Source organism: Vanacampus margaritifer, chromosome 12 (assembly GCF_051991255.1).
Source record: "Vanacampus margaritifer isolate UIUO_Vmar chromosome 12, RoL_Vmar_1.0, whole genome shotgun sequence".
NCBI lineage: Eukaryota > Metazoa > Chordata > Actinopteri > Syngnathiformes > Syngnathidae > Vanacampus > Vanacampus margaritifer.
In genome coordinates, this window is record NC_135443.1 from 23,040,536 (window position 1) to 23,067,396 (window position 26,861).

Here is a 26,861-nt window from a genome sequence, read left to right on the forward strand (position 1 = left end):
GGTTAAAAGGAGGCTGAAAAGGAGGAGGCGGAGGAGGAAGGGCAGCAGCTGTCCCCGCCCTCTGCATACTTGACCATTGACCGCATGCATCCAACACACACACACACACACACACACACACACTCATTCCCACTCACACATCTTTCGCACTTTGACGCTGCGTGACGCCTCCTGGCTCGTGCATCGGTGAGTAACGCAAAGGCACGTTAGTGAGGAAGTAGCGCGCACATTATGGAGACCTGTCATCCACCTCCTCCTACAAGCAGCAGCTGGCAGTGATTTGGGCTGCGGGGATTGTTTACTGCAAAGAAGAAGAAGCAGGGGACTACTTGCTTCGAGAGCTCAGCGAGGCGTGTTTGTTGACTGCAATCCCGGGTTGGTTGGTGCTCTTTCCCTTTCTTTTTACCCACTTCATCTTACAAAATGCCCGAAAAAGAATTTTTAAGAAAGTGTGCGTGGAGCTGTTTTGTTTGGATGAGAGCTGCATGTGTTCACATTTGGTTTTGATTATCTTGCTCAAATAGATCTTTATATAAGGACATCTGCTTGCTACATGCCCATCAATACGTGGAATGTGTGTGTGCATCCTGTTTGACAGAAAACGCTCTTCCAGCTGAGCGCCTTGTGTCAACATTGGAGATAAACTTAAAAATAATAAATAAAAGAATAACACGGTGTCTAATCTAATGGAAGGAAGAGCAGTGCAGTGACTAACAACGTTGTTAGACCACCCACTACAGTGGAAGCGTTCTTCATTGGATTGTGTAAGTGTGCCTAATGAAATGTCCCTTGTGCACAGTATAAATCAGAGGTGGGCAAACTCGGTCCTCGATGGCCGGAGTCCTGCAGGTTTTGGAGGTTTCCCTTATTCAACACAAGCTGATTCCAATCAACAGGATCGTTATCAGGGTTATGCAGAGCTTACTGATGAGCTGATCATATATCAGCTGTGTTGGAGAAGGGAACATCCAAAACCCGCAAGACTCAGGCCCTCGAGGACCGAGTGTGCCCACCCCTGGTATAAATGGTGGTTGTCTTTTTTTTCCCCTCCACGTTGCATTAGCGTGTTTTACTTTTAGCTTAAAAGTGACATTTTTAATCTATTGTTTTAAATCAAATTGGCGAAGGTTTATATGTATGTTTGTTGCATTTTGCAATTTCTAATGTGCAAAGAGACTATGGCCTTTATAGTGAACACAAAAACCACAGTTGTCATCAGTGTTATCATGGTGTTACTGAAAGAAATGTAATCAAAACAGAAATTATAAAAAAAAAAAAAAGTCAGCAACATTCTAATGAACATTTCCAATGTGCACAAACATTTTGTATCATTGCGGTTGGTGTCGTTTGCAATTTCTAATGAGACTATGTATGCCAATTATAGTGCAAAAATTACGGTGTAATCAACAGTGCTAATGTGCAGTTTCTGTACATGAGAAATTGGCATAAAAACTTAGGAGTTATCTCAAAGGTTAATATTGATGAAAAATGTTGCTGTTGATTAAAAAAAATTGTAATTTCAAGTTAATTTCGTGGACTCTCATTTGAATTAAGATTCATTGTGGTTGTTTGTAATTTCTAATGTGCAAAAAGACCATTGGTGGAAGTTAAATTGACCACCCCCAAAAAATCTTATCATCAATTACCATGCTGTACCAACAAAAAAGTCGTTCTACAAATAAGAAAAAAAGATAGCTACCTTAGGCACCTTCTGCACATTAGAAATTGCCAACAAGTTATCTCGCTTTTGTACCCCATCCAGAAAGGCACTGTTAATTTAAAAGTGTGTTATTCAAGTCAATTTCTTAGGTCTTCAGTTTCATGGTAATTTCATTCTAGTTGTTGCCATTTTTAATTTTCTAATTTGCAAAGACAACATTTGTGATAATTGACAGTAAACAAAAAGCACAAATGAGTTAAAAAACAAAACTGCAGCCTTGTGCCCTTTCTATACATTACAATTTTTGTTAAATCTTTTGATAAATCTCAAACTTTAATAACAACCAAAAAGTTTAACTAAAAATGTGTCATTTAAATTTGTCATCTTCTTCCTCGAGTTGCATTTGGAAAAGTACTTGGTCTGAAAAAAGTGACACCGATGCATTTAATCTCGACTGAATTGGAACTGAAATACTAATCGACTGTGGAATTTTCTGACAACGTCCTCGTGTTATTTGCACATTTTTGTGACGAGTTGTTGGGATTCCTCACTAGTTGTTCCGGGAAAAATTGTCTTGGATTGTTTCAGTCTGCTGAAGCATTTCCCATCACTTTCTTTCCATCGGACGGTCGGGAAGACTGTAAAGTGATGAAGGTAACAAATGAGTGTGGAACACATTTGATTTGGCTCTCCAAGTCAAACCCAATCCAAAGTTAGCACACAGGAGATGGTTAGGAGATCTCAATGTGTCTGCTCACATTAACAACACATGATACAGACATAATGATCTCTATTCACATTCAGACATATTCCACGATCACATGCTTTACACCATAATATTACAGTAGTGCTTTTATTCTTCTAAAGAAAGACAGTGAAATTCTAACTTCCTATAAATAAAAAAATAAAATGTTGAATTGAAAGAATCCGCATTTAAACATTAATAATAATGGGATGCTTTCTGAGAAAAATATAAAATTAGGAAGAAAGTTACCAGGATGTGCTGTCTATATGTCTGGCCATCCATTAACCTGTCTGTCCATCTGTCTAAATTGATCTAATAATAGGTGTCAAAGTCTGGTCCTGGAGGGCCGCAGTCCTGCAGGTTTTGGATGTTTCTGTCCTCCAACACAGCTGATATATGATCAGCTCATCAGCAAGCACCGCATAAGACTGATAACTATCCTGCTGATTGGAATCAAAACCTGCAGGACTGCAGCCCTCGAGGACCGTAGTTTGACACCTATCATCTAAATCATAACCTAAAATGATCCTGCAAGTGTATTAACGTCACAAGATTTTGTAGCGATTGGAAAGCCACGCACTTCCCAGTATGCTTGTAACTTGTTGTATTCAGTTAAAAGAGGATCTTTATTTAATTGGTCCTAAGTGTGTCTCTTTGGAGATGGAAGAAAAAGAACAGAGGATCAAAGAAGGAACGGGTAGATGAAAGGGTAGTCAGCAAAAATGTTCAATAAAACAAAATGAAGTAAAGCTAGTCACTGTTTTAGGATACCTAATTGATATTTGTCAAGACCTCAACCCTCAAGAAGGTTATACATGTAAATATGTTCTTGAAGATACCTAATTGAGAAGGAACAAGAAAATGACAAAATAATATCATGAATCTAAAATGAAGTACTCCCTTTGAAGATGCCCAGTGTAGAGACGAGAGAACGCTATTCGTCACTTAGTTTTGTTCATTTGATGGCATTAGTGGAAGCGCCCTCCACCCCTGTCATAAGGATAATGGTACCATCCATGAGTTCCTCACCCCTCATAAACCAGGAACCAACAAAACCAACTGATTCATTTGCATGTTTCTTGCACTACTGAGTGTGAGTATTCAGTATTGTTTATGTAACACACATCAGTAAAAGTTGAAAAGTGTGCGTATGCCTTCCACGTAGAAAATGTCTAAAATGCAGTCAAGCAACTACAATATTCCGGAACCATGTTTGAGTTGTTGTTTTTGCTTTCTTTTTTTCCTCAACGTTTGCGATATTCCATGTTTGCATTCATAGTTCAAGCATAAGTATGGTAGCTCTCTTTTGGCATCGTTTGCGCCAGCAGCCTACTTTTCCTGTCCTCTAAGAGATTCTGGAATGCCGATACACTTTGAAAACTGGGCACTAAACTTCCAAACATATACTGGATACGGTATAAATTGATATAGATGTGTGGATGTGTATACTGTTATGCTGTGCATGAACTACACAAATTTATTCGTGTTCCCTTAACTTTATTAATAACTAATTGACAGCATGAGTCTGTGTGGTGACATCATCATATTAGCAAGTACAAAAGAGGTGGGCATTTTCGGTCCTCGAGGGCCGGAGGGCCTGCAGGTTTTGGAGGTTTCTCACTTCCAACACAAGCTGATTCCAATCAGCAGGATCGTTATCAGGCTTATGCAGAGCTTGCTGATGATCTGATCATATATCAGCCGTGTTGGAGAAGGGCAACATGCAAAACCTGCAGGATTCCGGGGCCTCGCTGCTCACCTCTGAAGTACAATAAATTCATAGTTAAAGAGGTGCTGATGTGGCTCAGTAAATAAAAAGAAACAGAATTTGCCCTCCCTAGGAAATTAAAATGTTTTTCAAGTAACACTTCTGCATGTATCTTTTACTCTCTACAAATAGCAATTTTAAAATTTAATGTGTGTGTGTGTGTGTGTGTGTGTGTGTGTTTGCCTTTGTGTATTATGAGGACATTTCACCTGAATACATGCCGTGCTGCAAGGACATTTTGAATTATGAGGACACAGCCCATGTCCTCATAATTATTTCAATGCAGAAGTGCTTCTAGGGCTGTAGAAGGCTTAAATCCAAAGTTTTAGCCAATGTCCTTGTAAAGCATAATTACGTGAATTTGTGTATTTTTGTGTATTTGATGGCGCCCCCTGTAGGAAGGTCCTTGTAATGCACCACTTCATGAATAATTCACACCAGTGTATATTTCACAGCATTTGATTGGCTGACCATCACCTGTCCCCACAATTACGCACGTCTCCATAATTCAGTTTTTTCTCAAAATGCTGTGTATTGTGAATGTTTGTCTGTAGACACAGAACCTTTTTTTTTTTTTTTTTTTGCAGCCACCAATTCCTAAGTAAATAATTAAATAATGAAATACCCTATGATATTTAATTATATATTTCAGTATTTAATTCTTTCAGTGGTTGTTTATTTAAAAATGTACAATGGTTAACAGCAGAGACAGAGAAACTGTCAGTGCCGTACATTAATTCATCATTTAACATCCCACCCTGCCTTTACAGTATAACATCTTTCTGTACACCAGTGGCCAAATGTTTTGAGAATGACATTGATTTTCTAAGAATCTGCAGTGCTGACTTATTATTGTTTTTTTATGATGGCAATTTGCATGTACATGTACTCCAGAATGTTATAGTGATTAGATGAATTGCAAAGTCCCTATTTGCCATGAAAATTAAAGTAATTTCCTTTAGTGACCTTACAAACTTTAAGTGAAGAAGGCTTCAGGGCACCCAAGAAAATCCAGCAAAAGCCAGGACTATCTCCCAAAGTTGATTCAGCTGCGGGGATAAGGACATCACCACCAGTGTAGAGCTTGCTCAGGAATGGCAGTAAGCAGGTATGAGTCCATCTACACCCATGGTGAGGGAGTAAGACTTTTGGAGGATGGCCTGGTGTGACCAGTGAAAAAGGGATTCCATAAACACAGACCAAAATAAGGAAAAAAGAGTTAAAGTTATTTTCTCTGATTAACCCCCTTTCCAACTGTTTGGGGCATCCGGAAAAATGCTTGTCTGGAGAAGAAAAGGTGAGCGCTACCATCAGTCCTGCTTCATGCCAACAGTAAAGCATCATGTGACCATTCATTTGCAGGGTTGCTTCTAAGCCAAGTTACTGGGCTCGCTCACAATTTTGCCAAAAAACACATGCATCCATTACTAAAGTATAGTACCAAAACATCCTCGGACAGCAACTGTGTGACAGCAGCAAGGTTATTTTATTTACTAAAGCAAAAAAACATTTTTGTTAATGAAAAAAATAATAATAACTTTTTAAAAAAACAAACTGAAATCACATTAAACGATTACAAAATTATCTATAATTCTAGCAATAATATCCTTTGTTTTCGTCTGTGGTAATTAATTTAGTATATGAGCCTTTCGGGTTAATTTTAAATGTGATCTATTTTTTTTTTAATTGACACTGTAAATCATAGAACAATAGCCACTCTTATCAACAAAGTTCATAATCCAACACTGAACCAATTTGTTGATTTAAATGTGATTTATTATATTGCCCGGAGTACGGAAGTGACGTCATCTAGCAGCCCCGATAGAGAACCGCCCCCGGCTCTAATTACTTCACGAGAGGTGATGGCAGTGTAGCTGTGCTAATGAGGTAGGTTTGAAGCTCGAATTTTTCCTCCAGAAACTTGTTTATTTTAATGTTGGTCGCTTGTGTACATTGCTGAAAATGATTTATAATGCAAGTCCAGTGTAAGTGCAGCTAAGCTAACGTTAGCATACCTAACCATCTGTTGATTATGATGGTTGCAGCTAATTATTTAGAATTGCTACGCTTTTGTTAGCAACGGTTAGCTCAGTTAGCATAGCAGAGCTAACCGTCTGTTGTGTAAGATAAATGCTAATTGAAATTTTTAAGAGGAAAGCAATAACAGGCTGGTTTGATAGGCTGGTTTGTGATGTGAAAATATACAATGGTTTAGTATTACCAGTACAGTATAAATGAAGTATTGGTAAATTGCTGCATTTGTGTTTACTTAAATTTGTTCTTTAAATAGAAATATTTCAGTAAAGTCTGTAAAGTGTTCATTACATTTAATTTATGCAAATATTTAGCAGAGCTGTGCTATCCACTGTATTTTATTTTCGTTGGCACATTTACTGCACAGGATATTATGGTCCACAGAAAGTCAACTTCAAAACATCTGCACCAAGTTACCTATCAAACTGATTGAAACTCATTTTTTTTCTATAGCTTTAGATCATTATCTTCAGTGAGATATGTCAGTCATGAGGCCACAGAGGGCAAAAGTTAAACCCAAAGAAGAGGTAGCATATTTTTCATCCTTAGGTAAAGACAGGGATGGCTTCACCATGAAATATATTAATTCATTCAAAGGTGAGTATTGGTAAAAGATTCTTTAGTATGGGCCTAGTTTTCATTACTGTTATAATGAAATATTTCTGTTGTATCCCTTTTTCTTTGTAAGGTCGAGGAGTGTTCAGTTCCTGCTCCTTTCAGAAGGGAGTCTTTCCTACTGAATATCGAGGAGAAGTTATAAGCAAACAGGAACGTGAAAACAGGCTGAGAGTGTATCATGATGCCCAGAAGGTTTTCATGTTTGAATTTCACTACAATGGAAAAACACTATGGTATGTTTATATGGTGTGTTGTCACACTTAATTTTTTTTTTTTTTGGGGGGGGGGGGGGGTAATCGTGCAAGGTTTGACAAAACATAAAAGATTAATTATAACTCAAAAGCAAAAGTACATTCTTTTCTCAATATAATTTTTTTTGTTTTTATTTCATTTTTTTTACAATATTGTGACTTATTTTTTTATTTTACTTTTACAGTTATCGTGAGTATCGCTAACTTCACAATATCATGTTGATTATCATATCGTGATTGCTTATCATGACATTTGGATATTGTTTCATACATGTGACATACTAGAATTACTGGTCGCACATTCATGATTACATGAAATTACAGTATAGCAGTCTAGTCTTAGTAAGAATTTAATTGTATTGGTATTTTTCTATTCATCTACCCCAGGTTTCCACTGAAGCACAACCTGATGAAGACACCGCTATCACAGACTGCGCCAAAGTTGACCAGGTGACTAGATTTCTTTTTGAATGTTGTTGAAATCAGTTTTCAGAAGCAAGACATTAGTGGAGGGTGGAGATACTAGGGCTGCACAATATGTGGAAAATATCTTGGCGCACGAATGGCTCATGCAATATGTGCATTGCAAAGACGTGCAACAAATGGATATTGGATTGTTTGTATACTTTAGTCTGAGGCTAAGCGATATGGCCAAAAAATTAAATAAAAAGTCTTTTAAACCAACCATCCAGCATTCTGCCACCACTTGTGCAAAATTACAACTCACAATAACATCTGGATGTAACAGAACATTATAACAGTTTTTAATAATCCAAAAGACAAAATACATTTCACGATTTAGCAAATTTTCAACGATTCAATTTGAATTTAATTTATTCAATTAATTTGATTTATTGCCAGGCCCTACTTGAGTCTGATTTTGACCAATCAGAGACAACCTTAATTGCGCATCGCCATACAAGAGAATTGTATCGAGGAGCATTACTAACAAAAAAAACCTTATTTGGATAAAACTAGATCAAAATGAGCATGATTATTTTTCCGCACGTACGTGTATTTCTTTAATTAGATTATGAAGATATATATATTCGGTCCATGTTTAATGTCACAATAATCTCCATCACTGTATAAAACACCCATGTCGCATGTTTTGTCAATACTGTGCAGCCCTCGCAAGATACACAGTCCTCACAATGTCGTAGTTGTGAATAACTGACACTCTGAGGACAGTGTATTTATACACTGTGAGTTTAAAATACGTTTTGAGGGCTTGCAGTTACACATACAGTCCTCACAATTCATACTCTGGTCAGGTATGGACACTCTGAGGACTGTGTATTTTCTTATTTTTGTGTCATTGTGAAAAATAGACGTCACCAATTTACACAAACCTGTAGTGCAGACAGATTTATTTATTTATTTTTGTAATGGCAAATAAAATGAGTTTGCATTCACATTACTTTAACCTATTCATTAATCTGTATGTACTGTAACTGTGTAAATGCACAGGTACAGTCGTGTTACTAAGAATTTAATTTTATATGTATTTTTCTCTTTGTGTACCAGGTTTCAACTGACGCACAACCTGAAGACATAGCTGTCACAGACCAAGTTGACCAGGTGACTAGATTTCTTTTTGAATGTTGATGTTGAAATACGTTTTTCAGAAGCAAGACGTTGCACAATATATACAAAAAAGATCTTGTCGCACGAATGGCTCATGCAATATGTCTGTTGCAAAGACATGCAACAAATGAATATTGTATTGTATACTTTAGTCTGACTTTGACCAATCAGAGACTACCTTAATTGCGCATCACCATACAAGAGAACCGTATCGAGGGGCATTACTAAAAAAAACAAACTTATATGTATAAGACTAGATCACAATAAGCATGATTATTTTTCCGCATTAACGTGTATTTCTTTCTTTGGATTATAAAGATCTCTCTATCTTTATCTTTATGTCTATATATCTATCTATATCTATATATTGTCTCTCTATCTATATATATATATATGTATATTTGTGTGTATATATATATATATATACTGTATGTATACTGTATATATATATATATATATATATATATATATACTGTATATATAGAGTATGTATGTATTCAGTATATGTATAGATCTTTTTTTTTAGGTCCGTGTTAAATGTTTAATCTCCATCACAGTATAAAACACCCATGTCGCATGTCAATACTGTGTAGCCCTCGCAGATACACAGTCCTCACAATGTCGTAGTTGTGAATAACTGACACTCTGAGGACAGTGTATTTATACACTGCGAATGTAAAATAAGTTTTCAGGGGTTTGGAGTTACAGATACAGTCCTCACAATTCATACTCTGGTCAGGTATGGACACTCTGAGGACTGAGTATTTTCTATTAATTGTTTCATTGTGAAAAATAGACGTCACCAATTTACACAAACCACTAGTGCTGACGGATTATTTATTTTTGTAATGGCAAATAAAATGTGTTTGCATTCACAATACTTTAACCTATTCATTGTTCTTTATGTACTGTAACTGTGTAAATGCACAGGTACAGTCGTGTTACTAAGAATTTAATTTTATATGTATTTTTCTCTTTGTGTACCAGGTTTCAACTGACGCACAACCTGAAGACATAGCTGTCACAGACCAAGTTGACCAGGTGACTAGATTTGTTTTTGAATGTTGATGTTGAAATACATTTTTCAGAAGCAAGACGTTGGCACAATATATAAAAAAATATCTTGTCGCACGAATGGCTCATGCAATATTTGTATTGCAAAGACATGCAACAAATGAATATTGTATTGTATACTTTAGTCTGACTTTGACCAATCAGAGACTACCTGAATTGCGCATCGCCATACGAGAGAACCGTATCGAGGGGCATTACTAACAAAAAATAACTTAATAGGATAAGATTAGATCACAATGAGCATGCTTATTTTTCCGCATTAACATGCATTTCTTTCTTTGGATTATAAAGATCTCTTTATCTTTATCTCTATCTTTATTTTCTATATCTATCTGTCTCGCTCTGTCCATCTCGCTATGTCTGTCTGTCCGTCTCGCTATGTATACAGTATATATATCTATATGTATGTGTATATATATGTATATGGATAGATCTTTTTTTTTTAGGTATGTGTTAAATGCTTAAATAATCTCCATCATTGTTTAAAACACCCATGTCGCATGTTTTGTCAATACTGAGCAGCCCTCGCAGATACATAGTCCTCACAATGTCGTAGTTGTGAATAACTGACACACTGAGGACATTGTATTTATACACTGTGAGTGTAAAATAAGTTTTCAGGGCTTGGAGTTACACATACAGTCCTCACAATTCATACTCTGGTCAGGTATGGATTCTCTGAGGACTGTGTATTTTCTTGTTTTTGTTTCATTGTGAAAAATAGACGTCACCAATTTACACAAACCTGTAGTGCAGAAGGATTTATTTATTTATTTTTGTAATGGCAAATAAAATGAGTTTGCATTCACAATACTTTAACCTATTCATTGTTCTGTATGTACTGTAACTGTGTACATGCACAGGTACAGTCTTGTGTGTTAGTAAGAATTGAATTTTATATGTATTTTTCTCTTCATGTGTACCAGGTTTGAACTGACGCACAACCTGAAGACATAGCTGAAGACATAGCTGTCACAGACAAAGTTGACCAGGTGACGAGATTTATTTTTGAATATTGATGTTGAAATCAGTTTTCAGAAGCAAGACGTTAGGAGTGAAGAGTGTAGAGTAGATGCTAGGGCTAAACTATATAACTAACAAATATAATCACAACAATTGTTTATGCAATGTGTATTGCCAAGACGTTAAAAATACTGTATCCAACAATACGCTTGTATGGGACTAACATTTCTACAAGTCAACATTAAAAATATCTCAACTTGAAGATTTGTTGGCAGTTTGGTGATTTAGATTATGCACTGTAGTGATCTTTTTTTCCCATTAATTTATTTATGGTGGATTTTAGAGGTGAACTCGCTATAATTTATTATTATTTTTTTTTAAAACAGGAGTGTAAACATCAGGTAGTTTATTCACTTGTATCAAGCTTGGATAAATGTGCTTTATGTTTTGGACCTTTCGCTGCACTAGAATGGACTGGCATGATGGGTATTTTATCTTGTGTGTTATTTGTATCTGCAATGGATCTTTGTTTCACGCAACCAGGATTAATAGTGCAGGCATTTTCATTGAATGAATATAATTTAGTCAAGAGGATAAATTATGACCCATGTTTATACCGCTGTCTTTAGTTGCAAGCAGCTAAATGTTGAGCAATTGTCTCAATCTTAACGACTGTCTGACTCGGTAAAATAGAAAACGTCTACTGTAACTGAAGGACTGTATCACACAAGACCCGTTTTAGGGGCAATGCCATAGATTAAGCATATTAACTATCCCTCTTGTTAAATGCTTCATCTCATCTTTCGAATAAATGTGGTGACTAGATTTATAATAATCTTTAGTATATGCACAAACTTTAGGTTCTAAATGCTTTTCTAGTTTGCTCCAGCATCTGGCACATATCCCGTTGATTGCAAAAAAAAAAAAAAATGCAAAACTGCTTGATGATGAAGACCACCTATCTTTGGTAAATGAACTTTAGCACATTAGCCCATCAATGGCGGGAGCGCTCGACACTTGTCTCAAGCTTCTACTTCGAGTGTAACATCACTAAGTAACAGCGAAGTAAAGCTAGTAAATATTTATGACCACCCGCCAAAAGGAACTTTAACCCGCATCCGGCAGGTGTCAATTTTAGAGCCGCTGTATATATGCACATGTATGTGTGCGTCTACTGTATATATGGATATCATTGGTGTCCTGTGAAAAACACGTTTCCATTTTTAGGTCGCGGGCTGCTCTCCGGTAGCGATCCTTCTTGGCGGCACGGCTTGTATCACGGTGCGCTTTATAGTCTGGAAAATATGGTGGATGTGTTTTTCACAGGACAGTGACAATATGTATATGTATGTCTGTATGTATGTAATAATTGTTTTTGTTTAAAAAATTAGGTTGCTGATGTATCCAGTTCAAGTGAGGATTCATCAGCAGAGGAATATGTTCCAGATTCTCACAGTACTTCGGACACTTCCTACATTGAACCTGTTTCAGAAATTCTGAAATCCGAAGGTATTCCAGTAATGAGCTATTAGAAAACTGCTCATCTTTAAGATGAGAGGTAGTCATGTTTTAAAGAATAAAATGTTCAATGTTCACTGACTCTTTTGCATCTGGTTTCATGTCTAACTTATCCATTACAAAGATGTGCTTGACCCAGATAACCTGTTCACATAAGAAGCATGTTTTATTAACATACCAGTTTCAGTCTGTCCTAAAGTTGTAACATGGTGCAGAGGTGATGAGGAGGTGATGGGTAAGTTTGGTATCCAGGAGAGTGAAGGAATTTAAAGGAATTTTGTCCTCTTTGCGTGTTCCAAAAATGAAGATAGATTTAATGTAAGAAAAATACACCTTTTGCAAAAATGATTTAATAAAAAACAGAGAATCTCTGGACAAATAACGCCTCTATCATCACTGAAAGAACGTGGGATTTCAGAGCGTCAAATGTGCTCTTCTACGTGTACAATAGCTTCTTATAGTTAAAAAGACCTCCTCCTTTTCATTTGTAGACTAAACATACTCTCTGGTACTTTTCCGTGAGCAGATGGCGTAAACAAGGTCAGGTGGATGTTTTTGAGACAGAATGTGTTATATAGTTGAAGGATTTTCCCATAGCAAAATTTCACAAACAAGTTGTACCAAATTTACGGTGGCCGTGACTGATGAAGAAAGTAAAGAGTGTGTGTGTGTGTTATTTCAAAGCAAATTTTGTTTTCAAGACCGAAAAGTGTTTTCGCACAAAGCGCTGAGAAGGAACTTTTTTTAGACTAAATAATATGATCCAGTTTAAGGTCACATTATACCGAAATCAACACCATCTGCTCTGCACAGGACACAAAATATTTCTTATAGGTTAATATGAAGAAATGTTCATAATGTGTAACAATAGTTGATATATGAAATTAGGTATTAAAAATGTTATAATATCTTTCAGTCCGCCCTTTGGGCTTTTATTAAAATAAAGCCCAATAACTAAATATTTAAACATTTTTACCAAAGGATTCCAGCAGGATTTTCATCATCGCAATGGCAGGTGCAACATAGGAAGAGGAAAAATGAAAACATTCTTTTTAGCAGGAGAGGAGGTCAAAGTCATATGTCAAAACAATGTGATTCATTAAAAGATTTTTTGTTTTTGTTTTTTTGTGGTTTTTTTTTCAGTAAAATAAGCATATCATATATGAAGACAGTGTGTTCTGATTATGATCAAAATTTGTGTTTGGGGATCCCACAAATAGCAAATTGGCATGACAGTCAGTATGAGAAAGAGTGTCATTATGTACGTGCAATTGGAGACGCGATTGAAGACTTGTTGTCGTTTGGGCTAGGGAAGTTTTGTTGACGTTTGTCAGTTCTGTTTTCGTTCTTGCGTTTTTTTTTTTTAAACCGAGTCCTTCAGCTTTGCGATTGGCTGGCAACCTGTTCAGGTTGCACTCCGCCTACTGCCCGAAGCCAGTTGGGATAGGCTCCAGTACCCTCACAATCCTTGTGAGGGCAAGCGGTCAAGGGAATGGATGGATGTATGGATGGATCCTGCAGCTTTTTTAGAACCCACATCAACTGCCAGAGATGATCACCGGGTCCAAGGTGTGACTCATTCTTTGTGGAACGCCCCGGAAAAGGGACACATTCCTCCTCTCTCCATTGGGTAATCCTCAGGTCGTCTGGTGGGAACTGGAAGCAGTTGAATGGCCTCTCAACTGACACGTCTGGTCACTCAGTTGGCTCCCGCTGGTGGCTGGCTCCTGAAGGTGGGGGTTGAGTAGAAGGCGGACCTCCGGCTGGTCTAATAGGCAAGATGTGGAACCAGGTGCCCCGTGGACTGGACTAGATTGACCTTTTCATCACCTCATCTGGGTGCAAAATATTTTCATTTAGTCACTAATAAACATTTATTCACATCCCTTCTTTTTGAAAGAGCATTTTGGTAGTGTTATTAGTTAGGGGTTAGTAAATATTAGTAAAGTTCTGTAGGCCTGTCCTGTGGGAAAAATTCTGTTTGTTGTGACATTCAATTAGGATCCAGCCTTTGGCTGACTTTAATGACCTGAGCACATTCTTAAATGCAAAAAATGAAAATCTTTAGCCAGTTCAAATCTGACGAGGCCAATTTTGTTTACAGAATGTAATAATTATTGGAATGTTTTATTATAATATTTATTGTTATAGATATAGCATGGATGTGCTTCCGGCCATTAAATAAATGCAACTTTCGTCAACAAATAAAATCAAAATAACATCTAACCCCAGGGCCCCAGGGGAAAATAGAAATAGAAATGGAACATATTCACCTTATTTTCGCCGTCTCTGCCAAAACTTACTCCTTCTCCATGGTCAAGGAAATCCCCAATTGTCCTCCTGTAAAATTCATTCTCACAGACTATCTATAATTATCACATTAAGATTAACTTTTAATTTTAAATTTATTTATTTAACATCGACTGTTTGTGTCCTTCGCGACGATATACCCAGACCGACCAATAATTCCCCCATCTGAAAAAGATCGCTTTAGAGAATTTTTCAGACTAATATATAAAGTTTTGCAGTAAATAAATTTTGCTTGCTTTTTGTTTAGAAAGAGGGGAAATTTTTACATTTAACCAGTAAATTCGACAATGCGTCCCAAGCAACTATTTAAATTTCAAAAGAGAATTTGGGAAAATATTAGAAGACCAAATTTAACAAAAGTAAAATATAATAATTAAGATTGAAATAAATTGTATCTTATCTGTATTCATATTAGCTGTTTTCAATTTCTAAAACAGACGAAATTTACCTGTATCATCTTTTGTACTATAAAAATATTGTAGCTTATGCCAATGAATTTTACAAAGAATTTCAGTTTTCAGCCAATCCATCAATTATTATTAATACATAAAGTTGCCCTTAGTTTTAATGTTATCATTAAGCTTGCTAGTCCCCCTTGTTGATGTTTGTCCAAACAATTTAAATTTTAAACAGTTTAAAATAGACAGAGATAAACAAATCAGTTCAAATCAAAATAGACATCAAACGTTTTTAAAATGTAATAAATCTGTGTGTATATAGTGTTATATAGTTGAAGGATTTTCCCATAGCAAAATCTCACAAACAAGTTGAACCAAATTTACGGTGGCCGTGACTGATGAAAAAAGTAGAGAGTGTGTGTGTGTGTTATTTCAAAGAAAATTTTGTTTTCAAGACCGAAATGTGTTTTCGCACAAAGCGCTGAGAAGGAACTTTTTTTAGACTAAATAATATGATCCAGTTTAAGGTCACATTATACAAAAATCAACACCATCTGCTCTGCATATGAAGAATTAAAATGTTCATAATGTGTAACAATAGTTGATATATGAAATTAGGTATTAAAAATGTTATAATATCTTTCAAGAGGAACGCAGAAAGACAGATGGTGGTTGACTTTGCAAAAAGAATGGAAATGGCTGTCCTAAATACTTTCTTGCAGGAACATAGGGTGACCTACAAGAGTGGAGGTAGGAATACACAGGTAGATCACATTTTGTGTAGACGGTGTAATCTGAAGAAGATCAGCGACTGCAAAGTAGTGGTGGTGAGAGTGTAGCCAGACGGCATAGGATGGTAGGATGACTCTGGTGGTGAGGAAGACGGTAAAAGGCAAAGCAGAGGACGAAATGGTGGAAGCTGAAAAAGGAAGAGTGTTGTATGACTTTCAAGAAGGAGTTGAGAGGATGATCAGGAGGTGCTTCCAGATGACTGGTTAAAGGAATATTCTGTTTCAATTTAATTATAACTGTTTTGATTTAGTTATAACTATTTAGAATTGGACAAAGTTGCTTTGATTTACTCAGTATAGTTTTGATGTGACAATTCAAATGTTTAAAGGGTGTTGATTCTCCTGCAGGACAGAAGGGGTAGCGTTGTTGACCAAATGTATTGAGACATCATAGTGACCAATGGGGGCGTAGTTATGTGACTCTGGGAGGTAATGTTTTGGAGGACAAAGGGATATTAGCCACAGGCGGGGGATGGGAACTTTACAGTTGAGAATTCAAGATGGTGCGGGTGGCTGCCATCGTCTCCTGTCCGCGATGTTGTGAATAAATGTAGAGAAAATGCCTGAACTCACTGATCTCATGCATGTTTTATTAATCAACGGCATGAACACGCAAATGGTAAGAATCCTCCATTTCCAACAATTGGTGACGCCCGACGTTGAAGCTCTGTCGTTCTACGTGCCTCGTGGCGGAGTCCGGACGAACAGAATCTCATGGCGCCGAGTTAATATGGTAAGAGGACTTTTTATCCTTGTTGTTAGATGAATTCTGTTTGTCGTGGACTCTGCGACGGGTTTCGTCGGCTAAATTTAGCTACGTTGTACGTGTGATCTGAGTGGACAGGCATTCTCTTTGTGAGTGTGCGCGTTTGTTTGTTAAGTTCCGTGGCGGTGTGTTGGCGCCACGCAGTTTTCTGTGTTTGTCTTCTGCAATGTGCGCGACGTGTCTGTGTCGCGGCTACCTAGGTTTGAGTTTCGTACGTAACGTTACGATGGATTGTGCGCGAATAAGTCGACATTTGAACTATACGTACGTGGTGACGGTCTTGTTTACGGAAGTACCGTCACGTTGGATTCGGCGCTGCTGTGATTGAGCCAACATTGAACAGGTTGAAGTGGATGGCTATGTTTGTTTTTGTTGTTTGTTATTTTTGTTGTGTTTAGCTGCTTCACAAAGAAATCGATAGATCTAGATATAAGTTATTTTTCGACGGAAGCACGGTTATTTTATTACGTGAGTCCGTGCACTTCGGAGATATTTGCGTTCGTCTGTGGTTATTTTATTTTTTGGAGGAGTAATGAGCAACGTTGCGGTGAGAATTATGGCCTCTTGACTTGGTTCAACAAGTGAGACGTCACTGAATTAATTTAGGAGTTTGTGTTGCGTATGAGTGCTGGGCCCATTTGGTGGGACAAGACTGTGTGAGATATATGTGGAGCATGTGTGAATTGTGTGTTTTTTGGGGGGATTATTTTTTCTTGTTTGTGTGCAGGGAGTTGTGAATGTTTGTGTGACCCTGACAATGGAAAAGGTGTATTGCGTAATGTCCTGGGGGAGTTTGAAGTAGAAGGGCAGTTTTTGTGTTTTTTCTCCTCAATGCCTTTATGAAAATGGAGGTGAACAGAAGTTAAGTGAAAGGAGGACTGAGTTTGTTGGAGACAGGTATTTTGTGTCTCCAAAAATAAGGGGGATAAGATAGGATGTATATGAATGGCGTTTTGCAGAAAGTGGAAGAAAGTAGGTTTCAATGAAAAAAGGGTGAAAAGTATTTTTTTTTCTCTCTCCAATTTCTTTGTCCTCAAAAGTGGGGGTGAAATTGGTAGGTGGCAGGAACTCGTTCTGGATATTTTGTTGTGGGGGAGAATTCCTCCTTTGTCTGTGACAATTCTTAAAGCCCTTCCCCAGGTCTGTGGGGATGGGGGAGTGTGCTATTGTTTTAGGAGGTAGAGGTGTAATTTTTTGGAGGGACAAGCAACATCTGGTTAAAATCTTTTGTGTGTGTGTGAATAGCAGGGGTCTTCTGATGCTAATCTGTTAGATCAAATTGTTCCTGTTAAGCGGAAGGATATAGAAGTTTAGATGATAACTACAGGCCACTATCCGTATTATTTTATTAATCAGGTCTGCTTTTTATAGTTGAATGAGTAATAATTGTTTTGGTTTTTTTTGATAAAGAATTTTCATTTTTTATTTTTTCCCCTGCATCTCTGATAACTCATTTAACCTTTGTTCTGTCTCTGAGTTCCCTTTCCAGAATTTGAAGTCGGCCATTTTGAGTGGCAGTCCTGAGGCTTGAGAGAACTTCCCATGTGGGCGCTGACTGGGAGTTGTCACATTTTAAGCATAATTTGAGGTAACATGTAATGAAGAAGATGTCTATGGTAGACATATGCGTAAATATAGGAATACTACTTGCTATAGTATAGTGAACAAATTTAAATAAAACTACAAAATAGATAAAGATAAATAAATTAACAAAAATGAATTACAACAAGCAGATAGTGCTCTCTTGCTACGATCTCATCTCCCTCTGTCTGTTCCGAGTGTATAATATTTCAAGCAGGTTCAATCTTTGGCTAGAGGTGTTTCTCTTGGGTGACTCAACAAACGTGCTGGATTAACCTGGCTGTTGGGCCACGAATATGGACAGCGTTCTCCTGCTCTGCTTGGTGTAAAGAGTGAACGGCAAGCTGCACGAAGGCCACTTTCGGGGGGGGAAAGTGGCCACACAGACTGCGACAAGGATGGTACACCGTATATCCGCTCGCCCTGTGACTGTTCAATGACTCTTATGCATTGTTTGAGCATAATGGCCATCAACTTTTTGAGCAGACATCTCAAACTCTCATCACAGCCGTCTTGATGAAACTATCAGGGGGTCTCCAGTGAAAGCCCAGGCCTGCTTTGAACTTTGCCCTGCGCAGCTGCTGCCATCTGCTGGACAGGAAGGGATATGGACTCCAGTTGTTGACTCAAAGATCTAGAATCATCTGAGATTAGCTCCTTGGGTCGTATTTTGATCTGTTTGTGTACATTTGCACTCTGTACTATGTCAGAACGGGAGATGTGATCTATAGCAACGCAGTTTCGGAAATTGAAAACGGCTTATGTGAATAAGGGTAGGATAAAATTAATTTCAATCTTAACTCTTTTACTGCCAAAGACGTTAAATGACGTTCTGCAAAAACCTACGGAGGAGCGCCAAAGACGTTAAAAGACGTCCTCCCATTTTTTTTTTTTTGAAACGGGTGCTGGGAAGGCTTGCGGAGCTCTCCTGAAAGTTTTAAGCAGGTTTTTTGAGCCTAATGACTATTTTTTGCCCCTAGAGGGCAGCGATGACTCTCTTTTGACAAGATCGGGTGGGCGTCAGTAGAGGCGGAGCTAGAGCGTTGAGCAGGAGATCAGAATGGAAAACAAAGGAAAAATGGCGGCCGGTCGCGAGGAGCTAATGCCAGAGCCGTTTTTTTCAAAGACCAAAAGCATCGCTAAAAAAGCACATTGTTGATGACGATCATCATCATCGATGATGAAGATGATGGTGACTCCGTGGTTGGAAAGCATTGACGCGGCAGTAGAAGACGTTAGATGGAGCTAGATGGAGGAGGGAACGGGCAATGGCGAGCGTTTGCAAGCAGCTCTACACTTACAAGACGAAAGGCATCGACCAACGCTAAAATAGTACATTGATATCCATGATGATGAAGGTGAATCCGAGCTTGACGGCGAAATTGGAACCGCTGACGCGGCGGCTATGACGGTGTCGTAACGCGGAGCGCAACCGAGCACGCACAGGCGGACGTTCGATCGGACGACGGAGAGTGCCCCGAGTCCAATGCATATTCATCGGAGGAGTGTGTACAGTCTGCTACTTGCTTTTTATTCCCCGGAAAAAAAGGCCGTCAAGAAAGTGTAACGTTTGCACGCAAAACGGACCAATGTGAAAGTGAAAGTAAACTGTTGTGCGAGTCCTGGCGTCTCCTTGCACGCAGGAGAGCGTTACAAAAGGAAAAACTGTATTTGAAACATCCACATAATTGTAAGTAGTACCACAGTTGCACACATTTGTAAATAGTTTGCGAAATTGTTTTGTCAAATTGTTACACTGTTGAATGGAAATAAACGTATTTTGCAATCAAAAAACACTTTTTCATTGTTGGTGAAAGCGTTTTACAGAAGTAAAGCACTATTTAGGTGTTTATGGCATCATTCATGGACAAAAAGAAGTGTACAATTCACTAGAGTGCATGAAATAACATTGTTTCACAAAAAGCTCTTTTTCTCCGTTTTTTGTTTCAAAAGAGAGAATTTCGGTGAAAGTAACAATTTTCTATTGTTGATTACTGAAGAACGGAATAAGGTAGAAACAAACTTTTTTTTCTGATGAAAGCTGAGAGTCCAATCTTTCATTTGGTAGTATGTGTGTTTCCATAGTCCAAACACAACATTTTCTGTGGACCTTGAAAGATCACTCAAAATGCTTAAATCGGCTGGCACTGGCGACAACCCGTTTTTGAAAACGTCTGGCAGTCAAAGAGTTAATTACTCTATTTTCCGTTATTTGATGCTTGTTGGATTTGATCTTCTAATTTTTTTGCCCATTTCTCTTTTATAATTTTAGCTTCTGGATTGGGACTCATTGATGTGGAACACTTACGGCAAATTTGCTGGTTAAATTTTTTATTTGATTAAGCTCACTGCACTGTGATCTTTGGATCCCTCGGGGGATGCTCTCTGCCAGGTTCCCTGCTGTGTTTTACAAGCCCCACTACTCTGTAGAAGAGGTGGGGTTAATTAGCATTTTAAGATTACTTTTTGGTTTGTTTAAAGTAGGAATTTTGTCTTGTTCTCCCTCTGATCTTTTATCTTACTTTACAGTTTGTTTGTTTTTCCTCACTTTGTGTTGCCTGGATAGGATTCAAATTTGCATCACAAACGCTTGCCTCAAAGGCTTTTGTTTTTATGACTTGTTGTTGCTAGTCAAGCCGGATCTGCCCCTGTAGTTTTGGTGTTGGCCAAATTGCCCCAATTTGGTTTTTCTTATGTACAGGACACAAGGTGTCTGTTTTTTCCCCTCTTTGAAGCAGCAATCTGTTCGCTGCTACAGTTTTCACATACAGGTCTGAAATGATCTTAGTTGATCTTTATCAGATGGGGGAATTACTGGTCTGTCTGTGTGTATCGTCACAAAGGAAGGTAATGCTCACAAACAGTTCATGTTGAATTAAATAAATGTAGAACTATAAGTTAGTCTGAATGTGATAATTCTACAGTCTGTGAGAATGAATAAATTCACAGGAGGAGAATTGAGGTGATCGGACTTTGACCATGGAGGAAAGTAAGTTTTGGCAAAGACGACACTCATGGCGAAAATAAGATAAGTGAAGGAGAGGTCGATCTGGTTTGCTGCTCATAAAGGGGGGAGCACATCACCCACATGTGGTCCACATGTGTTCCACAAGGCTCATCAATCATATCACCTGACCCCCGACCGGGGGGGGGTAACCAAGCTGCTGACCCAGATGCCCCGGCTGTCTGTTCCAGGAGGTTGTCAAGTGCTTTCCGAGGCACTGTTCCATAAGACCTTCATCACGAGATGACTTCACGGCACAAACACATCTGCTATTGCGTCGTGACACTTTTTGTTGAATATAACCACGTCACATCAGGTTATGCCTTTATATATGATATGCCCCTTCCACTGAAAATTTCTTAATGAATCAAATTGTTCTTAAATGCCATATGACTGCTAAACTACTCTCTCTCTCTCCTACTATTCTTATTTCTAAACTCCACACACAAACATTGCTTAATTTTGCGACGATCAAGATCCGCGCTGGACTTTCTCTCTGAAGTGTTTTTTAATGTTTATCTTGTGTGTTGTTGTTTTTTTTTTAAAAAAAGCCCAAATGGGGGAATTGAAAGGAATATTCTGTTTCAATTTAATTATAACTGTTTTGATTTAGTTATAACTATTTAGAATTGGACAAAGTTGCTTTGATTTACTCAGTATAGTTTTGATGTGACAATTCAAATGTTTAAAGGGTGTTGATTCTCCTGCAGGACAGAAGGGGGAGCGTTGTTGACCAAATGTATTGAGACATCATAGTGACCAATGGGGGCGTAGTCATGTGACTCTGGGAGGTAATGTTTTGGAGGACAAAGGGATATTAGCCACAGGCGGGGGATGGGAGCTTTACAGTTGAGAATTCAAGATGGCGTGGGTGGCTGCCATCGTCTCCTATCCACGATGTCATGAATAAATGTAGAGAAAATGCCTGAATTCACTGATCTCATGTATGTTTTATTAATCAACGGCATGAACACGCAAATGATAAGAATCCTCCATTTACAACACTGGACAACTACAGCAAATGTGATCAGGGAGAAAGGTAGGGCAGTCCTTGGTGTGTCATCTAGAAGTAAAGGAGATAAGAAGACTTGGTGGTGGAATGAGGAGGTGCAGAAGTGGATCCAGAGAAAGAGGTTATCTAAGAAGAATTGGGACACTGAGAGGACTGAAGAAAGTAGACAGGAGTATAGGGAAATGCAGCGTAGGGTGAAAGTAATAGTGTCAAAGGCCAAACAAGGGGCTTACGGTGACTTGTATACTAGGTTGGATAGTAAGGAGAGAGAGACTGATCTATACAGGTTGGCAAGGCAAAGAGAAAAGAGATGAGAAGGATGTGCAGCAGGTGAGGGTAATAAAGGATAGGGATGGAAGTGTGTTGACAGATGCCAGAGTGATAGGAAGATGGAAAGAGTACTTTGAAGAGTTGATTAATGAGGAAAATGAGAGAAAACGAAGCGTAGAAGAGGTGACTGTTGTGGACCAGGAAGTAGCAAAGATTAATAAGGATGAAGTGAGAAGGGCATTGAAGAGGATGAAGTGTGGAAAGGCACTTGGCCCTGATGATATAGTACCTGTGCAAGTATGGAAGTGTCTAGGAGAGGTAGCAGTAGAATTTTGGACTGGGTTGTTCAACAGAATCTTAGCTAGTGAGAAGATGCCTGAGGAATGGAGGAGAAGTGTGCTGGTGCCCATTTTTAAGAACAAGGAAGACGTGCAGAGTTGTGGCAACTACAGAGGAATAAAGCTAATGAGCCACACAATGAAGCGATGGGAAAGAGTAGTTGAGTTTTCTAAGGAGGGCTCAGTATTGTTCATTCGATTTGACATCATCATTGCTCTCCTTTAAAAAAAAATAAAAAAATGAAAAAAAAGTTTTTTTTCTCATTTTTCTTTCTTTTTTTTTTAAATATATATACATATATATACATATACACACACACACACATATATATATATATATATACACTTTTTTTTGTATGTGGGTGAGTATGTGTATGTGCGTGTGTGCGTGCGAGCGTGTGTGTATTCATCAGTTCACCTAAAGCCCATTAAAAAAAATCCCATACTAATAATATAATGTAATAATAAATTGCCAAATGCAGAAACATCAATGTAAGTTATCACGATGTAGTGGCTCTCGCTAACAGACAGAATTAAGTAACCAGAATTAGGTTAAAAAATTCTATATACGTAGACCATGTTTCTATAAATTTTGATATTTGGTTTTTATTTGAGGCAGATATTTTTTCCATTAAAATGTGATTTATGAGGAGGTTAGACCATTGGTTGATATTCAGAGTTTGTTTATTTTTCCAGTTAACAAGAATTGTTTTTTTAGCGATAGTAAGGGCTACAAGTGTAGATTGAAATTGTTTATGTGGTAAGTCAGTTGTTGTTAGGTCACCTAGCAAACACAAGTTTGGAGATAAAGGTATCCTACAGTCCAAAATAGCGGAAAGTTTTTGTAAGACTTTAGTCCAGAAATACATAACCGGAGTACATAACCATAAAGCATGAACATAAGTGTCTGTAGTGTTTTGTAAACGTTGGAGACAAATGTCGGAGTCTGAGAGTCCCATTTTCTTCATCATATATTGAGTAATGTATGTTCTGTGAATAATTTTATATTGGATAAGCTGTAAATTTGTGTGTTTTGTCATTTTAAATGCGTTTTCACAAACTTGAATCCAAAAGTCAGATTCTGGTGCTATAGACAAGTCTGTCTCCCATTTTGAGATGGGTAACGACATTTTATCAGTATATGAAAGTAGCTTATATATTTTTGAAAGTTTTTTTGTTGTTGTCGGAGAAAGCTTGTTAATATCTTTAGCTAAAACAGGCGGTTGGAGCGTACCCCGAAGTGTTGGAATTTTTTCTTTATCATATTTTTAACTTGTAGATAATGTAAAAAATTTCCGTTTTTTTATATTGTATTTTTGGAGCAAGGATGTATATGGTATAAACATATTATCTGAGAAGAGATGGTGGAAATGTGTAATTCCTTTCTGCTCCCACACACCTAAATAAAACGATTGGTTGTTAAGTTGAAAGTCGGGGTTATGCCATAGGGGAGAAAGCCCACAGGGCTCCACTTGGGCTTTTGTCAATTCTAGTGCCTTCCACCAGGCAATCACGGTGGCGGAAATCATTGGGTTTTTAAAACAATTATGTCGCTTAATGGATGTTGTAATAAAGAGTAAATCTCAAAGTCTAAGGTTATTACAATCCTTCTGTTCTAGTTCCAGCCAACAGTTAGTGTCTCTGTTGGGTTGTGCCCATAGAACGATATATTGTAGCTGGTTAGCTCTATAGTAGTACATAAAATTTGGTGCCTCTAGACCACCTTTGGATTTACTTTTCTGAAGAGTAGATAGACTAATATTTGCTTTTTTTTTATTCCAGTAAAATTTTGTAACGGCTGAGTCCAACAACTGGAACCATTTAAGCCGTAGGTTTAAATGGAATCATTGAGAAAAAATAGTTTATTTTGGGTAAAACTTTCATTTTAATGGTGGCTATTCGTCCTATTAGAGAAATAGGAAGATTATTCCAGTCACTATAAATGTTATCCAGAAGTGGAGAAAAGTTTAAATGAATTAAATCAGTTAATTTAGGTGAGATTTTTATGCCTAAGTATTTTAAATTACCTACAGGAAATGAGTAGTGTGGGTCCTGGCTTGCAGGGTTCCATGAATTTTCTGTAATAGGTAGAAGTGTTGATTTTGTCCAGTTAATAGAATAATCTGATAACTGTGAGAATTTAGTTATTAAGATAAATACTTCCCCTAACGAAGTAGCCGGCTTTTCTAAATAAAGTAAGATGTCATCGGCATATAGATTAATTTTATGTTCTGTTACCCCAGAGTGAATTCCTTGAATCCTTCTTTCCTGGCGTATGGCTAATGCAAGTGGCTCAATAAATATTGCAAATAATAAAGGGGATAGTGGGCATCCCTGTCTTGTGCCTCTCTGTAAAGTAAAGCTCTGAGATATAATCCCATTAGTAGTAACTGTAGCTTTAGGAGAATCATATAATACTGATACCCAGTGGATAAATGATTTCCCAAAGCCAAATTTATTTAAAACAGCAAAGAGGAAGGACCAGTTAACTTTGTCGAAAGCTTTTTCTGCATTCAATGATATAATAACTGCCTTTTTATCATGCCGCTGTGACATGCTAATAAGGTTAAAGAGTCTCCTAATATTATTAGTAGAGTGACGATCTTTAATAAAGCCTGTTTGGTCGCTATGAATGATTGTCGAGAGTAGTTGAAACTAGACTGAGGGTACAGGTGAACATTTGTGAGCAGCAGTATGGTTTCATGCCAAAAAAAGTACCACAGATGCAGTATTTGCTTTGAAGATGTTGATAGAGAAATAAAGAGAAGGTCAGAAGGAGCTGCATTGTGTCTTTGTAGATCTGGAGAAAGCTTACGACAGGGTGCCCAGAGAGGAACTGTGGTTTTGTATGAGGAAGTCTGGAGTAGCAGAGAAGTATGTTCAAGCGGTGCAGGACATGTAGGAGGACTGTAAGACAGTGGTAAGATGTGCCGTAGGTGTAACGGAGGAGTTCAAAGTGGAGGTTGGACTACATCAGGGATCAGCTCTGAACCCCTTCTTGTTTGCAATGGTAATGGACATGATGACAGATGAGGTTAGACAGGAATCTCCATGGACTATGATGTTTGCAGATGACATTGTGATCTGTAGTGAGAGCAGGTAAAAGGTGGAGGAGAAGCTAGAGGCGTGGAGGTTTGCCCTGGAAAGAAGGAGAATGAAGGTTAGCCGTAGCTAGACGGAGTATCTGTGTGTGAATGGGAGGGACCCAAGTAGAAGAGTGAGGTTACAGGGAGAAGAGACCAAGAAGGTGGAGGAGTTTAAGTATTTAGGGTCAACAGTCCAGAGCAATGGAGAGTGTGGAAAAAAAATGATGAAGCGTGAGGAGGCAGGCTGGAACGGGTGGAGAAAAGTGTCAGGTGTGATAGAAGAGTTTCAGCTAAAATGAAAGGATTGTAAATCTGTGGCGAGATCAGCGATGTTGTTTGGTCTGGAGACAGTGCCACTGAGGAAAAGACAGGAGGCAGAGATGGAAATGCTGAGGTTCTCTTTGGGAGTGACCAGGATGGATAGAATCAGGAATGAGTACATCAGAGGGACAGCACATGTTAGAGGCTTTGGAGATAGTCAGAGAGGCCAGACTGAGATGGTTTGGACATGTCCAGAGGAGAGATAGTGAGTATATTGGCAGAAGAATGTTGAGTTTCCAAATGCCTGGCAGGAGGTCTAGAGAAAGACCGAAGAGGAGGTTTATACATGTAGTTAAAGAGGACATGAAGGTAGTTTGGTGTAAGAACAGAGGATGCAGAGGACAGGGTTAGAGGGAGGAAACTAATTTGTGTGTGTGTGTGCTGTCTTGTTTTTGTTACATAGCGGGGCCAACATTTCGGGAAATCACAGAGTTGTGGGGCCCACCTGTCCAATTTTTGTTTTTGTGATTCAATCTTGGAGTTGGAAATGACCACAGAGGAACAGATTTTGTTTTATTATTTTTATTATCCATTGTCATCTTTCGAATCTGTCAGTCCGTAATCAAAAATGGTGTGCAGTCCAACTTTTTAATTGAGCCAGTGGTTAGTTTCTCTTTTTGCACTTGTGTGTTTGGTAGCTGAGCAGCCTGGACAGCTTCTCCCCTTGAGAGTTCTATTCCTGCCACGTGTTTGGTTAGCCGAGGCTCTGCGCAGAATGGCCATTTATACATGCAGCATTGGCTTCATGATACACTACAGCAGCCCT

The 26,861-nt window shown here is 38.1% G+C and overlaps 2 protein-coding genes across 7 annotated transcripts in view; both read left to right on the forward strand.

Annotated features, from left to right (window-relative positions):
- Positions 1-26,861, forward strand: part of wipf1b (WAS/WASL interacting protein family, member 1b) — a 37,429-nt gene continuing 10,568 nt past the window's right edge. The window contains exons 1-2 of one of the 5 annotated variants that reach the window (XM_077582405.1): positions 1-186; positions 267-375. The gene's annotated coding sequence lies outside the window, so the exon portion shown is untranslated. The other 4 variants (XM_077582402.1, XM_077582401.1, XM_077582403.1 and 1 more) reach the window with 4 other exon arrangements.
- On the forward strand, positions 1,007-10,840 carry LOC144061706 (N-lysine methyltransferase KMT5A-A-like). Of its 2 annotated transcripts, XR_013296245.1 has the most exons (6): positions 1,007-6,804; positions 6,896-7,058; positions 7,464-7,526; positions 8,604-8,657; positions 9,651-9,704; positions 10,664-10,840. XR_013296245.1 is itself a non-coding variant. In XM_077582409.1 (4 exons), the coding sequence occupies exons 1-4, from the start codon at positions 6,687-6,689 to the stop codon at positions 10,692-10,694; spliced, it is 375 nt and encodes a 124-aa protein (XP_077438535.1). In that variant the 5' UTR covers positions 1,007-6,686; the 3' UTR covers positions 10,695-10,840. The 2 variants fall into 2 exon arrangements, 1 of the variants encoding a protein (XP_077438535.1); XM_077582409.1 differs by lacking the exons at positions 8,604-8,657; positions 9,651-9,704.

Excerpts from the sequence above, each read along its gene's own strand:
- LOC144061706 (XM_077582409.1), top strand. The coding sequence starts at position 6,687 with ATGTCAGTCATGAGGCCACAGAGGGCAAAAGTTAAACCCAAAGAAGAG. Across the intron at positions 6,805-6,895 it reads ATATATTAATTCATTCAAAG|GTCGAGGAGTGTTCAGTTCC; the intron begins GTGAGTATTGGT and ends TTTCTTTGTAAG. Across the intron at positions 7,059-7,463 it reads TACAATGGAAAAACACTATG|GTTTCCACTGAAGCACAACC; the intron begins GTATGTTTATAT and ends CATCTACCCCAG.